This window comes from Sander lucioperca, chromosome 3 (genome assembly GCF_008315115.2).
Source record: "Sander lucioperca isolate FBNREF2018 chromosome 3, SLUC_FBN_1.2, whole genome shotgun sequence".
NCBI classification, from domain to species: Eukaryota; Metazoa; Chordata; class Actinopteri; order Perciformes; family Percidae; genus Sander; species Sander lucioperca.
This window is the reverse complement of record NC_050175.1, coordinates 9,789,164-9,806,918: the sequence shown is the minus strand read 5'-3', so window position 1 is coordinate 9,806,918 and position 17,755 is coordinate 9,789,164. Positions and strand designations below refer to the sequence as shown.

At 39.4% G+C, this 17,755-nt stretch overlaps 1 protein-coding gene across 2 annotated transcripts in view; it reads right to left on the bottom strand.

Moving 5' to 3' along the window:
* The window catches only part of LOC116037581 (carbohydrate sulfotransferase 8-like), a 186,858-nt gene that overhangs the window by 126,639 nt on the left and 42,464 nt on the right, over positions 1-17,755 (bottom strand). For both annotated transcript variants that reach the window (XM_031281522.2, XM_031281523.2), the window contains exon 2: positions 6,366-6,559. In XM_031281522.2, the coding sequence (XP_031137382.1) occupies positions 6,366-6,525 (160 nt within the window). In that variant the 5' untranslated portion in view covers positions 6,526-6,559. The remainder of the gene's footprint in view (positions 1-6,365; positions 6,560-17,755) is intronic.

Genomic DNA, 17,755 nt, shown 5'->3' with positions numbered 1-17,755 from the left:
TAAACAATCACAAATTGTTGTAGACATATAAATACTGCGGTGACCCCCGTGCATAATGCTGCATGATGGCACTGCTGGCACTGCAGGAGGACTAACTACCAGTGGAAGAATCGGGAGAGTAAGAGACTTCAGGGACCATGACAATAATATGCCGATTTAGATTCCCTAAAGCTGCACTCTTGGATCTATGTACTGAATTGGGTCCAGTAGAGAGGGCAACGAGACGGAACCATGCCATCCCGGGCAAAAAATACAGGTCCTCGCCACTCTGGGTGCCACTGGCTGTTTCCAGAGGGAAATGGCAGACAGCTCCCCGAGTGCCAAAATGCCTGCCATTTTGGACAGTATTATTTATATAGGTAGTCTATAGATCAGGTTTCCCTACACTGTGCGAGAACAGGCCGAAATTATAATTAAATTTGCAGCATTCCTGAGCTTCAATTTGCAGCAATTCCCGAGCATCTGAGAAGTTTTTTGCTTTTCCCCCGCTATTTATGGTTAAAAATGGGCGTGTACAGGGCGGGATAAGAGGCTGATTCACGTACGCACACTTGTGGGTAATCTGTGATTTATAAAGGGAACATTGCTTACAGGTGTGCATACGCGCAGTTTTATAAATCTGATTTTTTTTTTTTTTTTTGGCTTATGCCATTTTTGGCTTTTGGGCGTACGTACACTTTTAGTAAGGATCCTACGTACACTTTTATAAATGAGACCCCAGAGCATGTTTCTATTTTCTAGTTTGGTTTCAATCAACGTCCTCCCTCTCGTCCTCTCTTCCTTCCTTGCATACTTTATGGCTGCTTTTGGATCTGGTTTCATATTTTATGGTCTTCTGGATAGAACAAGATTTTTTTTTTTTCTTTTTTTTCTTTTTTTACTTTTGAGAGTGAAGAATAGTTCAGTGGAGAGCTTTGCAGTGATGTGATTTGTGGCTGTACACACCCATTCTCATCTGCCACAGAGGGTAGCCTTTCTCTGACAACCCCAAAACAGAAACTGAAAAACTGTTTGTGTGGTTTTTCAACCTTCATTTGTTAACAGTTTATGTAAAAACTTTTCTTTTTCAAGCAACACTTATTTATTTAAGCTATCCCCAAGTGTCTAAAAGTGCTTTTTATTTTTTACACTAAACTCTGCTGGACCAGGAATATGAAAAATAAAAATCTATTTCTATAGATTGGCATATAGAATCCATTGCCGAGCAGGATCAGATGGCAGGGAAAACAGATTATGTTGCAGGGCTCCTGTGGCATAACCCCAGGCATTAATGTTAATGGAAAACCACATGACCTTCCAGTTGCCTCTGAGCAGCTCCATTTTAAATCCAATTGAAATGGCCCAAGTCTGGAAAAGGCTGGAGAGACAGTGATGCAGGCACCTGGTACCCATGCATGAGAATAGTCTGTTTGGTTATTTTATTTTTTATTTTCAGTGAATCCCAGAGGCCTCCCAGTTAGGTTTCCTCTGCTCCCTGAGATGAACAGGGGTATGTGGAACCGAGGTTGCCACAGTATAATACTTGCTGGGATACCCGTGCCCCATGCCAGATGTCATGTCATCACAACACTGAGCAGGATGGCAAAGCTCGGCTTGCACGGCTTTAACATTTTAATCAAGGTATGTTGTCGTACTTATGCTCAAAATATATGATACCCCTTGTTTTCAGGGAGCAAATTGTACTTAAAGTTGGTTAAAAATCACTGTGATGAAGTTGGCTTTGCCAAGAATTGTTTTCCAATGATCTTCCTGCTCTGGGAGGAATGGTGGGGATAGTGCCAGCACAACAGAAACAGGCTTTGTTAAAGGAGCTTTGCACACACAGATGAAAGTATGGAAAAACAGGGTAGAATAACATTTCCATTTTTTTCCACAAACATCCAATGGAGGATTCACATTCAAATACGGTACCACTGCTCTGAGGGTCACCAGCACAATTTAATTACATTAAGAGACAGCTAAATTGGACTTTGCAAACAGACAGGGCTTAAGGGATTACTAGACCTCTGACGGAGAGATCAAATTTTACCTTCAAGCATGAAACAATATGCCTGATTCCTGGCAGGCTCCATGTGGAAAGAGATAGAAGGAAGAGGAGTTGGAGGATGCCGCCATCAGTGGACCGCCAGATGATTAATTTTTTTTTATAAAATTTATATTTACTGTATTTGAAATGGCCTGCATGAAAAGCATTGTGTTTCAGGATAAACTGCATGATCCCAGCCAAAAACACAAGCATTTAAAGATATTGTTTATCTCGATAGCTCTGTTCCCCAGTATCTCCCAACTGCAAACCTTTCCTGCATGTGAAATGTTTTGTCTGCATATCGCCAACAGTTTATACTATTTATTCTTCAGTGATTTATTGAACACTTTGCTTACTCTGCAGCTGCCAGCTTACTGTGTGGCATGCTGCCTAAATGTTGCATCACTCAAAATGGACCTTTTATTTATCCTTTTTTTCTAGCATTGGTAGTAGTAGTAGTAGTAGTAGTAGTAGTAGTAGTAGTAGTAGTAGTAGTAGACTTGACTGGATTATATCATGGGGATTAAATGTGACATGGCATTCAAAGGGAAGCATTGTATACTTCATTTATGGAAAGTCAGTCAATGGAGTCTAACATTTTCAGATCTTGGACTTTTACTGTGCCAACCCCCCTCTACAGTTGCATATGTCACCCACATTAGGCAAAACATGAAATCATAGGTACTGTATTGATGACATATTCTCTGCTAGATTTTTTACATCTAGCCAGGTAGCCTACTGAATAGTGAAAACACAGGAAGTCAAAAAACCTCCAAAGACCAGGCCACTTGTGGACAGCAGAAACAAGCTGTAAACTGGTATGACTACCTGCTTAGCATAGGCGGCTTGTGGGGTGCTGGAGCTAACCCTAGGATTCCCATAGCACCCCCCCAGCACTCCTACGAAATTGCTGTGGTTTATAAAAAATATTTTCATTAATGTGTAAATACTATAATTTATATTTGAAAAATGAATAAATACATTAATAAAACAAACCGATTATTTTTAGAGTAAAAACATAAAGCCAACATAGGTGATCCCATTCGGCCAATGGGCGCAGCACACATTAAACCTTACTTCCGCAGTAACGTATTTACACAGAAGACGAATAGCGCTATATTTATTAGCCGTTAGGATTAGCGAAGTGAGTGTAACGTTAGCAATGGATTGTTTTTTACTCCCTAAACGTCAACGTGTGGAGACTTTATCAAAACCTGTGAACGAGATTTAAAGATATGGTGAACCTGTCACCTAAAAAAAATTACATTTAAAAAAAGTCTACGTTTTGTGTGTAGTGTGAGCCCCATTCCCACCTGTATGCACTTAGGGTAATTTAGGCTACTCTTGTTAAAGGCACTTAACAAATGGCATGTTATTATCACTTACACTGACATTCATGCACTTGCTTGCTAGTAAACACACATTTAACCTGACACACATGCAATGTGGCAACAACTTTGCCTCTTCTCCTCCATTTATGGATTGCCCTGCATTAAAGTGTGTGAGGTGACACACAGGGCGGCCTTTCACTCACCAGAGCAGTTGGTCCTCACCACTACACTTTTCTGAAAAATGCCTAGAGGTTTAAATTTCTGCAGACAATTTATCTGAACTGCTAGCTCTTCAGATGTTTCTTCTCCCTGCAGCCGGCTGCAGTATCTCCAATTGTCCTTAAACAATTACTTGGGAGAGATCGGGGGGGGGGCTGTTGCCAGTTAAACTGCAGTTTTCTCAGCTTCCATTGTGCAGGCCATCTAAACCATGGGATACAAAGCTCTCACACGCACTGCAAGCCAAATAAAGAGGTGGAGAAGGAGAGGGAGGCAGATAAAAGCTGACACCAAATGTATTATGGCTCAGCTCTATTAGATATGAGCTTCTGCTCGGGTGAAGCACAGACACTGCTTGCTCATTGTGCTTTAGCGAGGGGGCTGGGACAACTGTGTGCTGTATACAGCACAGTCTCATGCATGATTTAGTAAAATATAATTCTTACTTCAATATTCAAGTAGCTATATACAGTATAGCAGACAAGAAAAAAATGTATAAAATACATAAAATAATGTGATTATGTTGCAAAGGTTATTAGGTAACTAAAAGAGAGAAACTATCAATGAAACACTGCTGTCTTTCATTTTCATCATTAATTAAATTTTGGTAACATAACAAACTAATGCTGTATATTTTACTTACTAACTAAGACCTCTGCTTTCACATATTAACAATAAACAATCGGACATATTTAGTTTTCTGTTCAACAATATCTATTTTGGTGATGAATTGTACTGTGTAATCATAACAGAATGAATAGTGCTACAAATAACAGTTTTCCTAATCATTACTTTGAGATTAACTTGAAAAAGGGCCCAAAAAGTTGGTGAAAAGCTTTAAACTGTATGTTGTCTAATAAACCACAATACTTCTTACTCGATTTCCTGCGGCACTGGAGCAATCCCGAAAGTGGAACGTCAAGGACATAGACTATTATTCCCTGAACTGGACACCAAAGTTTTGCTCAATAAGACACACTATAGACAGCCAGTGGGAGTGGGAAAGTGTGGACGGTTTAAAAAAGATAAAGATCTATTTGCAAAGGTTTGACAATGACAAACTAACAACAATAACTTACTCCTTCCCTCATCAATCAATCAGAACCAATCAAAATCAATATAGAACCGTTCTTGGAAAAAGCAGAGTGCCTGAATCAACATAAAATATCACATGCAAGTGCATTTTGCTTTTATCAAAAATAACAGTAATTGTAAATATCTGATACTGCAGCACCTGCACCAACTGCTTCTACAGCCACAGCTAGCTGTCTACAGTTCTTTGAGAACCACAAAGACATTGATCATTTACAGCTTGCTGACTTTTCATAAGTGAAAACTGGAAAAAGAAATTGGGTATCCCTTTATGTTAACCTTATTGTGGTTTTTAAGGACAACAAAGAATAACCCCAAAATGTGTAGTTTCTGAAAGATGAGGTGAATTATCACCAATGAGTCCCTGCTGTGTATAAAAAATAAGAGTCTAGTCTAGTCCAACAACAGCAGCAACATGCAACTAATCCTGCTCACATTTAGGTGTAAAGTGTAGTACAAGCCAAAGAGGCACATAGGCAAGCTGCTGATCTCTTGTTTCTGAGACATGAAGCAGCTTAGTTTTACACGCTCAGGAAACACTTCTATCATGGCTGCTTAAACCCCAATCTCCTTAATGCTGAGTGCCAAGCAGAAGCACATTGGGTCCCTCCACGAGGACAAAGGTTTGATTCATTTGGAAATTGAATGTACGGCCTTGCTCTATCTCGGTGGAAACTCTGACCGCCAGGCTGTGGTGGTTGAAGCTGTGGCTGAGGATATTGCTCAGGCTACGACTGCATGTGTGTGTTTGTATCTATGGGATGGATAGGGTTATGGAAGCTGTACTGTGACTTCTCTTTACTACTCCACAGTGATATGTGACAGACTAAGTCAGGAATAGCTTCACTGCAAAGCTCAACCAGTACAACCATGTCAATTCACTGCGCGCACATACACGCAACTCCTTGTAATAGTTAGTGTTACACCCATTATAAACAAATGTGCCACAGCCATAATCATCCCAACCAAAGCACAGCCATGGATGGAAGCAACCGCCAAAGCTATGTCATCCCATGGCTATAGTCACAGTAACAGTGTCAATCAGCCACGTCAGCAGCCGGTCTTAACACAGTGGGGAGAACTAGGTTAAGTAACTTAGTTATCTACAGACCACAGCTGAGGGTGTGCCCAGTCATGCTGTTGTCACACCAGAGGTCTGTCACATAATGCATTAACACTATATAACAATATAGCTCAGTCTTCCTCTATTGATCAGAGGTAATGCAAAATGGATTGTGAGGAAACGCAAAATATTGTGTGGGACAAAGTGTAATGCTTAGTAACACAAAAGTTATTGCAAGGTGATACAAAAGTAATTCAGACAAATAATTCCTACCATTACCTTTTGGGGGCGTGGTAGAAGTCATCACATCAAAAACCCAAAATATGTCCTACTTGTGAGACCATTCCTATAGTAAAGAGTAAAGAGGTCGAAATATTGATGACCATGATAAACATGCTCAAGCAAACCAATTAATGGTATAATTAATCACTATACTTCTATATTTCTCATCGGTCTCTGGACAGTTTTTGCATTTTGGCATGGATAATGCTCTGTTGCACATCCTCATGAAAACCAATGGCAGTGCTTTGCATTTAGTATTGACAGGTATCTGCTCCTTTCTGTTTTAGTTTTCCTCAAAAATATTCTCTACAGTGTACAAATCTATGCTGTTTTAGGGGAACTAGAGACTAACCTGGGCCTTGTTGCTGGACCATTTCTGACAGATCTCGCTGGTGGATGAAGAGAACCAGACCTCCTGCAGCGAACAGCAGGAGGAACCAGAGGTAACAGGGCAGCCTCCTTCTCCGTCCACGCAGGGAGTCCACCACCATCTTTAATTTCATCCACAGCATGATGAGGCACGGTCAGACGACAATGTGATCAGTTCTGGAGAAAATCAAAGAAAGCGGGGAAATGGGAAGAGGGAAAACGAGACATAGATAAAAGTGTAGTGAGCAAAACTGTGTGACGGCCTCTGAACGTGCCAGTGCTCCTCTGCTGTCTTGTATGTCTTTCCTTTGCATGCTTGCCTGGAGAACTTGATGTCCTGCACCTGAGCCTATAGCTTTTACTCCTTCTGTCTCTCTTTGTCTCTCCTACTATCATCATCTACTCTTTTTGGGGCTTCACAACATCACACATACATTCAGCATTGCACACACCATTGACTGTACTGTACTTAACCCTCCTGTTATGTTGCAGATGAAATCAACCCATTTTAAAGAATGAAAATGTAGAAAAATATTCAGTATAAAAGTTAATCAACATTTAATATAATTTTTTGTTTTACATGTAACGTATTCAAGGTAGCTTCAATTATCTTTAATATGTTGCAGGTAGAGATGGGCGGAATGATACAGAAGCTCCGCAACTTGTTTCACTCCTGTGAAGCACACTGTTTCAATAACTAACGTGTCAGAGCTTGTAACAAATGAGGATTACCACGTGACTGAATGTCTCATTATTATTTTGAGATACTAAGGAATTATTTTGAGAAAAGTTTCTCATTATAATGACTTACAGGATCTTTTTTTTTCATCACATTGACAGAAATGGGCTTCCAAATACCATCTACATTTAATGCAGCACTTCTGATCAAAAGTATTTCAGATTCGCATGCAGGCTTGTTGATCTTTTATTGCACATGAGACTAAAACTATTCAAATCAGAGTGGTGTTGTAGTGTTTCTGCCTGTCCTGAAAGGCTGCTATATGTTCGCTGTGGTTTGAAGCCCCAAACCTTCAAATTTTTTTCGGCAAAAATAGAAAGAATTTCTCAAAGCTTCATCAGGCTTTATTCGCCAATCACTAGTTGCAGCTTTGTTCAGACCCATCACACAGGACTATCTTCTTCTTCTTCTTCTTCTTCTTCTTCTTCTTCTTCTTCTTCTTCTTCTTCTTCTTCTTCTTTTTTAGTTTATTGGCGGGCTACAAACCAACGTTAAGGTGCATGCCGCCACCTACTGCACCGGAGTGTGTAATAGCATGACTTTAAATAACCATCAACCCCAAAAAATAAATAAATAAATTATATATATATAAATATAATATTCTGGAAATTAAACCCGTTTAATTTAAATAATTAAACAAAACCCTTTTAACCTGTATTTGTTTATCCCCTGTCTCTAACAGTCCTTTGATCAGGACTACTGTTTGGAAGCATGGATTTTTTTGGGGAGGGGCCAGCCTAGCATTTCCTTATTTACAGGGTATTGGTGATGTCATAGCTGACATCCCCGTGCCAAACCAAGTAGAGGGTTTTCTTTTTTGAAGGAATGTTATTTACATAGGAATTTGTTACAGGTACCATGAAGATGAAGACCATTTAGTGATGGAGCTTGTAGATGAATCCAGAATTGTTGGTGGAATTTCTTGTTTTCAGGTAACTATTTAAAACTTCAATGTAATGGTAGGGGTTGAAGCAGCTTAGGTGTTAATTGAAATACCTACGGTATATAAGTCATATGGACTCGTGCTCCTGATGCGAGAAGAAAAGAAGGCTGTGCTGCCAGAAACGGGCAGTTAATTTGACTCGCTTTGAGATAAATAGGGGAGACTGTGCTGCCCAAAAACATTTTGGAGTTATTTTCCTCGTATTTAGTTTTACTATATGTTTCCTACATGTGTAATGGAGCACGCTGTTAAATACGTTTTGTCAAAAATATTGACATACCTGTTGAAATTTTCAATACAGGACATTTAAGCCAACCTTACACCAAGGGACTTTTCGTGTGATTACACTGTCGCAGATGAATTTCCAATATTAGATTAAATCATGAGAGTCTCGTTAGAGTTGGGAGCGTGCTCCCGAACCCTCAATCGTCTAAGTCTGAGCTGTCTTAACTCAGTCAGGCTCCACTCTTATAATTATACAAAAAAAACTCGTGCCAAAGCCAGCATGTAGGTGGTCACATCATTAAGTTTGCCGACGACTCAGTCATTGTGTCTTTGCTCTGCAATGACGATCCTGATCATGGTCCTGTTATTGATGATTTTCAACCATAAATGCGGCAAAAACCAAAGACATGGCAATAGATTTTAGAAAAAAAATCTACTGTCAGCTCTCCTGTCTTAATCAGTGATCAGGTAGTGGAGTGTGTTCAGTCGCATACATATTTAGGGACTGTCTTGGACCTGTGGGTCTTGTATCGACATGGTGTGTCAGAAAGTCAACCAGCGCTTGTACTTCTTTCGTAAGCTACGAGATTTTAACGTTGATGTGACTCCGATGAGAATGTTTTATTGTTGTAGCATTGAATCACTCCTTACTTTTGCACTCGTAAGATGGTATGGTTTATTGAACCAAAAGGACAAAAAACAACTTCAGGGGATTGTAAAAGTGTGTGCGGAAAAATTGCAGGCACTACTCTGACCAATCTCTCCAATGTGTTTAAAGCTATAGTTTCTGTATATATATATATATATATATATTGTACATCAGCATTAAGTCTGGTTTCAATGTGCGCATTCGATTTAAATTATAGACACACAGAAGGACAAAATAAGGAAGTAGTGTACAGTATATTATCTACTGAAATTAGGGCTGTCAGCATTAACGCGTTAATCGTGATGCGATTAAGGGCCGAGCATAATGCGTTAATTTTTTTTTAATCGTATTAATCGCGTGCCGCCATTTATTAATTTATTTTCACTTCACTCGGCTTTGCGTCGTGCCTAACAGGCTACTATTTTGCTGTACTTCCTCGTAACACATCCTGCTGCTGAAGGAATAGCGACGCGGATTTCGGTGCCTCATTCTGGTGCCACTGATATGTCTGCACTTCTCTCTGATGCTCTGAAACAGACGTTACAGGCAACAGAAACATTTCTGCACGTGACACTAGTTAACACTATACTCGACAGCAGCTAACGTTAGCCTACTGCTAGCTAGTAGCTGGATTAAACACAGTTACAATGCTGACAGCTAACGCTAAACGGTGTAAAGTGTGACTGTATTTCACTGTAGAGGATTCAACACCGGGATGTAGCAGTCTGCAGCTGCTGTTGTTGGAAAAACACAGACGGTGCGTTCAATGAAACTGGTAATTTACAGCCTCATGGTGCATTCATAGTTGTTGTTAAATGCCGTTTTCCCATCTGGTGGTTGTTTTTGTCATTCAACAGCTATTTACTAGTGAAATAAATAATTTTGACGATATGGCCTTAGCAATAAACAAGCCGTTCTTTAATGTTGCCAACTGTTTTGTACCCTTCTTTTTTAATTTTCTTAAAAAGTATCGGTTCAGGCACTGTTAAGGCACCAGTACTGTTTTAAAAGTACCGCTCTAGCACCGGTATCCAAACCAAACAATACCCAACCCTAATATTGACTCTAGATTCAAATGTGTGACTAGATTAAATATATAATAAACAAATACAAATCTTAAAATCAAAAAAAAAGTTCATAAAGTCACTTTCTTTGCATTCATTTGATTCCCAATCAAGATACACTGGTAAGAATTGCTTTCCATTGTTAATATGTACTTAAAAACAGTTCTGAAATGCAAAATAATAGAATTTGAATGTGATAAAAAATGCGATTAATCGCGATTAACTATAGAAATTCAACGATTAATCGCGATTAAGAAAATTTAATCGTTTGACAGCCCTAATTGAAATCCAACACCTCTCTCTATTTAAGTTAGAGGGGAAAATCCATGAAGTCTGACAACTTAACCTCTTAAGAATCTCCTGCATTTTCAAGCTTTTGGTCTAAACGTCATACCCAAATTAAAATTGGTACAGCTCCCATATACTTTGACACTCAGGGATGTGCCTGGTATCACTGGAAAGAAAACACTCTCAAGTTTTTGTTCCAAGTGTCAGAGTGATTCTAGGCCTTACTGACACAGAGTTACAGAGGCTAGAATGGAGGGTTTCTATTCTATTCTATATCTAGGTGACAGACAATCCAGGACATTAGCCACATGTCTCAGCTTACTACAGAAAAAATCCAGAAGCCAAAAGACTCAAAAATTGATTTTATATGAATTTTTTTCTACATATATGTCTGTGCGTTTTTCTGATATTTGAAAAGTGCAAAGAAAAAAGCCAATAAAGTACAAAATAAAACACTTCTCAAATACACAAACACATCCACATCAATCATACACATACTTGAAATAACTATATACATAAATATATAGAAATAAGTCATTATGAACTGCACAGGGTGTGAAATGCTTATAGGAGGCCCTGTTTTTGCTTTGACACAGCTCCAGCCATTACAGGGTTAAAATTTCACCGGCACATTTGGTATCGATCGACTTGTCTGCTCATTGGCTACAAATGTAGCCGGGTCTTAGGGCATTTAAATCTAACTGGTCCGAGCAAATGTCGATCATTTCCGCGTGGTCCCAAACGCGTCAGAGGAGACTTCAGCTTTATTATTGGTGTATCACAGCCAAACCTGCACCGATTGGCTTATATCAGGTATCGATGGAAAGCTTAGAACTCAGGGAATAGAGTGACGCCCACATCAAGTTGCTAGGAGCCTCAGGAGAGAAGCGAGCAGCGTTAGAAGTGCGGAAATGAAAAACAGTTCAGCGATTTTCCGTTGTGATTCGGCCAGAAACGTCAAGATTGTGAGGCAAACAGCTCGTTTTGGATATAACGGCTTGGATATTCCATTTCCTTGGACTCTTGGGGATTTAAGAAAAAAAAGTTTTGGGCAAAAAATCCACGCAGTGGCCAAAGGGACAAGGAAACAGGTAAGGATGCAAAACACACGGGCTGCGCTGTTTACGCTGTATTGTTTTATTTATTATAACTTTGTAGCAGTTGTGTAACTGCTGTAAATCATCTTATGCTTTGTGTGTGGACTTAATGGAATCCTGAGAGTCTAAGCTTTAAATTGGTGTGTCGCATGGCTGTATATTTTGAAGATTTAATGCTTTAAAGTTATAAAAACGTTTATAAATGGAGATTACAGCGACACCACTGCCACAATCTGTACCGTAGACGGTACAGTGACGCCTTATTTAAAGCTGTTTAGAAATTCAACATGGAAACAAGATGACCTGACACCAAATTCCTCTAAATAAAGAAATCGGTTGTTTTTGTAAGGATACAGTTAAGTGAACACGATTCCAGTTGGACTGGCATGAGTGCAGACAAACTCGGGGCTCTGTTCATACTGCAAAAAGACCGTGTAGCATCTGTCTGCAAATGAATATGCAAATGAGCTTCAGTGACTACTCATTGCAAAAAATAAAATTGGCAAGAACTTTTGTCAATAACTTTACTTTTATATTGCACCCTGTCCTAAAAAAAACAGAAGTTATAAACAATGCTTGATGCTTGAAAATTCAGTGATTTCTGTCAGGTGTTACTGTCAACTTGTTTAAATACGGATGATCAAAAACATGATGATGAAATATGAAGTACTAAAATACAGGTGCAACAGAAATCCCAAGGGGCTTATAACAATGTCTCACCACATAATCAGAGTAGCAAACAATGACTCTAAAAGACATCAGAAGGTCAACATGGAGGAGAATGTACACCACAGTTTTTCTAATTAGTCATTGTGGATAAGCATTTTACTGACATGAAACTTTGCTTTTGGCCTCAGTGCAGATGAAACCACAGCAGAAGTTCAACAGGGTTTGCTGATGCATTACAGTTATCACATTGATCCACCCAGAGTGGGAATAGTTTAACTAATTTTAGCTAATTCAAATCGTATCAACAAGGGCTGGTGGGACAACCTTTGAGAGACAAGCTGTTATGCGGCAAAACTGACTGAAACTATAGAGGTTATGTCTCTCTTTGTCTTTGGATATAAAGAAACGCAACATAATCTGGTATAAGATTTGAAGTCATTAGCTTCTACAACATTTATGCTGCAGTATAAATGCCAGTTAGCTCCATGCCGTCAATGGCTGCCACTGTAGGATAACATTAAAATGACACTTTTCCCTTCGACATTAAAATACATTAATTAGGCTAACATAGCAGTACCTATATCAAAGTGAACAACATGACAGCACTCACTTTTGTGGGGATTAAACTAGTCATGGAAATGTCAAAACATTAGGCCACCCTGAAACAGCTTTGTATTGACAACATTTCATTTCCATATGAATGCCCTTTACATCATTCTGAAGCGAAACTATGCAGGCAGAGATACCCAGAAAGTGTCATTTAAAAGGTGTAATAATTTTGCAAGAAAATGATTTTGCAGCACACAAACATGATTATTATGAACAGGCAACCCTGTGTTTGATATAGTGGAGAGAGGGGAAATGCATTTATTAGTTTTATATTTGTCTCTCTTCACACTGTGATGACTGTACTCACAAGTGCATTCCATCGGACGTGTGTTTATCATTTCAGTTCAGTACATCAGTCTTTGCAACCCCTACAGAATGAAAGTAGCCTTGACAAAGGTTAAAATAGAAATAGTGTACACCTTTTGCACATAAAACCTTTCCATGTGATGGTGGAAGGGAGCTCTGTAAACATAGTTATGTTGAATGTGGTTGCATAATGAGGATATGGCACCCTTTGTGCTCAGTGGAGTTAATAAGTGTTGAGTTTTATACCGGCTGAGGAGCTATTTCACATTTTCTGCTCTTTCTCTGATCTTCACATCCTGAGCAACAGAGAGGACAAAGTTGATGGCGGGAAACTCAAAAGAAGAGAAGGAAAGAAGAATGCAGACACGTAACTATCGGTAAGCAGGGTACGTGGTTGCTTACAGCCCGGACCAATCAGGGGCCCACGTGACTGGAAGATATTGAATGACAGCCGGGGCCCCCTTTCGCATTTTCATTACTCGTGACAATCCCAGCAGGCCCATGTGCAGCCACTGACCAAGCGGGAGTGAGAACGAGTCAAATTAATTTCCTTGTTTCTGATATGAAGACGAGACGTGTGTGACTCGAACATCTCACATTTACCAACAAAACGTACAGCGAAAGACCGTGCAAAACATTTCAGACCGTCCTGCCAACCTGTATACATTTTAAAATGTACGCTGTAACGATTTTTCACTACAAAGTCGCTGAAAGTTTCTGCTGTTTCAATCCTGTCGGCTCTCTGCAGCGGGCGGGGCTGCTCTGTTCCCCCTGCGACTGACGCGCACACACACACACACACACACACACACACACACACAGTCACACACGGTGGATGCAGGAAAAACCACAGCTGAGACCTAAATTGAGGACAGCTATGCTCGCTATTGTAAGTGCAATGATAAGTTAAAGTCCATTAAGTACTTTATCAAACCGTATGAATGTGTGTCCCAGCCCAGGATAGGAAATTAACTAACAATGTAAAGATCAACAAACCACTTACAGTGACAGATATGTTCATATTTGATTCATTCAATGAATTATTATTTTTTGTCTTAAATACACCAGCCATTTTCATATTATACCAACATTTGCAGCATCCTGAGCCTTTTTGATAAGGTTACTAGGAAGTCTCAGCCCAGAGTAATTCATTAATAGTAATAATTATTATTCTCCCCAAAACAAGTTTCCTTTTCATTTTTAAAGAACTATACAAAATAAATTGCAACTTCTTTTGCAACTTTCACTGTCTTCCACAACTTCATTGCAACAAACATACAAAAGACATCGCAACTTTTATCGCAATTTTTTACAAAAGCTCCCGCGAAATCAGGCATTTTGGACCACAACAATCTCAAAAAAAGCCCGCGAAATCCTGGAGGGACTGCCCTTGTGTGTTTCACAAGCAAGCACGTCAAGCTTGAGCCACCACCTATGAGCTAAGCATAGTAGTACAGTTAACGTGACTCAGGTTGATGCTAGCAGGCTCAGGCAAAGCACTATTTTGGAGAGTGCTACTTGTCGAACTGTGGATGAAACCAAATCCAAAAAAATTACTACAGCTCTTGCAAAATGGGTGGCAACTAACTGCAGACCTGTCAGCATCGTAGAAGTCTCGGGTCTTAAAGATGTACTACGGTTGGCATGTTCTGAATTGTGCAATAATGACAGATTCACACATTTTTCTTTTGTTTACAGTAAATAAATAAACAAATACAAATCTTAAAATCAAGGTCATAAAGCAACTTTCATTGCATTCATTTGATTCCCAATCAAGATACACTGGTAAGAATTGCTTTCCATTGTTAATATGTACTTAAAAAAAACTGAAATGCAAAATAATAGAATTTTAATCGTGTGATAAAACATGCGATTAATCGCAATTAACTATAGAAATTCAGCGATTAATCGCGATTAAGAAAAAATTAATCGTTTGACAGCCCTAGTTTTTTCATGTGTTATGGTGCGCATTCACCAGTGTTTTTTTGTTGTTGTGGTGCGCGTAGGCTACTCCTGATTTTGTCAGTCATCTCATCTCTTATATGCTGTGTTTCTATGATCCTATCCTGTCCTATTCATGGTAGCCTACTTGTGGACATTGCGCCGTCATCACGTGCTGTAGTAGGGAGGCCCGCCTTGATAATAATATTATATTGTTGGACTGGCTGTGCACATGGCACAGTTGTCATGCCAACTCAGTTGGTAAGGAGGCTGTTCTTGCTGGTCAGTCATGTTTATCCCTATGTGTTTACAAGACTTTGAAGACAACTTTTTAATCAGTAGACATGCACTTGCACATGCAGACATTCAGAGGGGTGTCCTTTCCTGGTATTATGAGGACTTATGGTTATTGAGCTGGTAGGCTACCAGCCAATACCTGTTGTATCACCATGTTAATCCCTGAAAACTACGACATCTCTGGTGCTACTGCTACAGTATCATACTATATTGGTTTGGACGATTCCTACAGCGATGCTATTTCCCAACATTGCTTGCAATACAAGTTGGATTTAGTGCAGTGATAGTCTCGCATTGCCAGACCTTTCTCCACAGCGATGCGGAGGAAGGTCTGGCTAGTCCATGCAGCATTCCGGGATGGGAGAAAAACATGCTCTGGTTTATTGGTATTTCTTTAAACCAATCACAATCGTCATGGGCGGTGCTAAGCGCCGGGCAGAGCCACGGTGCCGCTGCAAAATAGCCTCGGGAAGAAACTTGTTTTGGTGGAACGTGTACATTCAAAAGTTGTTTTAGTCGTGCAACAGAAAACTCAGATTGGACAGATAGTCTAGCTAGCTGTCTGGATTTACCCTGCAGAGATCTGAGGAGCAGTTAACCATAGTCCTCAGAAATAAACCGGAGTTTCAAATTCCAACTCAAAGAAAGCGGAAGGTAAAGCCTAACGGACATCCGGCAAAAAGAGTGACATCCGGCGGAATTTCCGGCAGCAACGTCGTGAATATAGACTAGTGCCGTGATGCCACCAGCACGGATTGCTAATGTAGGCTACTTTTTGAATTTGCCATAAGGTGTCATAGTGACAAAGGCAGATTCAACTGGTTTGCATACAACCAGTTTAGCCTGGTACACCGCACCGGATCTGACTGGACCGGTGAAACCGAAAATCGACCCAACTCAATTTTATATCTAGGTTTTTCCAATGTACATTAAAAAGAGTTTAACCATGTATTTTTTATGAAAACTGAGAGAATTTTGCTAATGCACCCATGATCTGTTAGAGGTGAATAAGACCACTGCACTAAATATTTATTGAATTGTTAGTAATGAGGTTCAAACCTGTTTATTATACAGTGGTGTTTGGTTTTGATCCCCGTGTGGAGGTTTGATGTGGTCATTAACTGATTATTATACATCCAATTAGCTTACATAAAGCAAGCAGGCCTACATGCTTGCAGCTATGATTATTGCTTTGCAACAATAGTCACAGCCAGTCTTGTCTTTGAGACACTTGCAAGAAGTGAGCTCCCCCGATAGCCATGGTTCCATACGGGTCCGGGAACTCAGCGCAGGCGCGGCAAGTAGAATTATGGGGTGTGGCCGGGTTGGTTCAGTGGATTGAGGAGGCGCACATATACTGAGAGGTTTATGCCTCGACACAGAGGTCCAGGGTTTGAATCCGACCTGTGACGATTTCCTGCATGTCTTCCACTTCTCTCTCCCCTTTCTCACCTAGCTGTCCTATCAATTAAAGGCGGAGAAGCCCAAAAAATAATATTTAAAAAAATAAATAAATAAATAAATAAAGAATTATGGGTTGAGATGGGAAACAGCAAAATGACACAAAAGTGGAAATTAAGATGAGATAGACAGGAATACAATAGAATATATAGAAAAGTCCCACAGTCCATCAAATATCTTAATGAATGATGGTCCTGGTCCTATATATATTGTTCTGTTTTTTGTCTTATGTTGCCAAAATGCCATGTGATTTCTGCTGCAACCTAATTTCCCCATGGAAGCAATAAACAAACTACTACTATTATTTAAGTATGAAGTAGGGCAGAGCTCAAAAAGAAACATGCATTTTCAGTCAACTGAATCTAAAGTGCTAAAAGAAAAGATAAAAACAAAATCACTGCAACTGTCACAACTTGACACAAACATCTCATCATGATCAAACAACACTTCATTTTCAAGCCATTGCCTTTGTTCTTTATTTCTAAACAGATGTATATGCCAGGAAATGACATAACACCTCCTATTTTATGCAGAAAAAGAGCCTTTCTGTGTCAGAGTGGTAATGGAGATGATTCTGCATTTGATGTTCATGTATAATACACATCAAAGAATTGTGTTTTTAGTTTCAAGCAAATGAAAATTATGCCAACCGATGTACCGTTTTTTGTTTTTTTTCCCGAAATAAAACATCTTCCAAAGTACAGTATGTTTTAAACAATGCTCAATATGATTCAAGTCTTGGAAAAACAGTGAATGGATCACTTATTACTTTACATTATTAGACACAGTTATGAGTATACAGCACTCTACACTCTAAGAAATAAATCTGTAAAATAACAGATTCTGGCTGTTCATTACCCAGACTTTTGCCACATAATTAAAAAACGGAAATGATGTGTAGCTGCAGTTATAAAACAGAATGTTTGAAAAAAAACTTCAAAAATGTCAAAAAAAGCAACAAAAACATCGGAAAAAGTGTCACAAAGGTAGAAAAAACAGACAAAAACGTCAAAAAAAACGCCAGAATCAACAAACTTAAAAAAAAAAAGTGACAACGAGGAAATCAACTTCTGTGGCCGACCAAA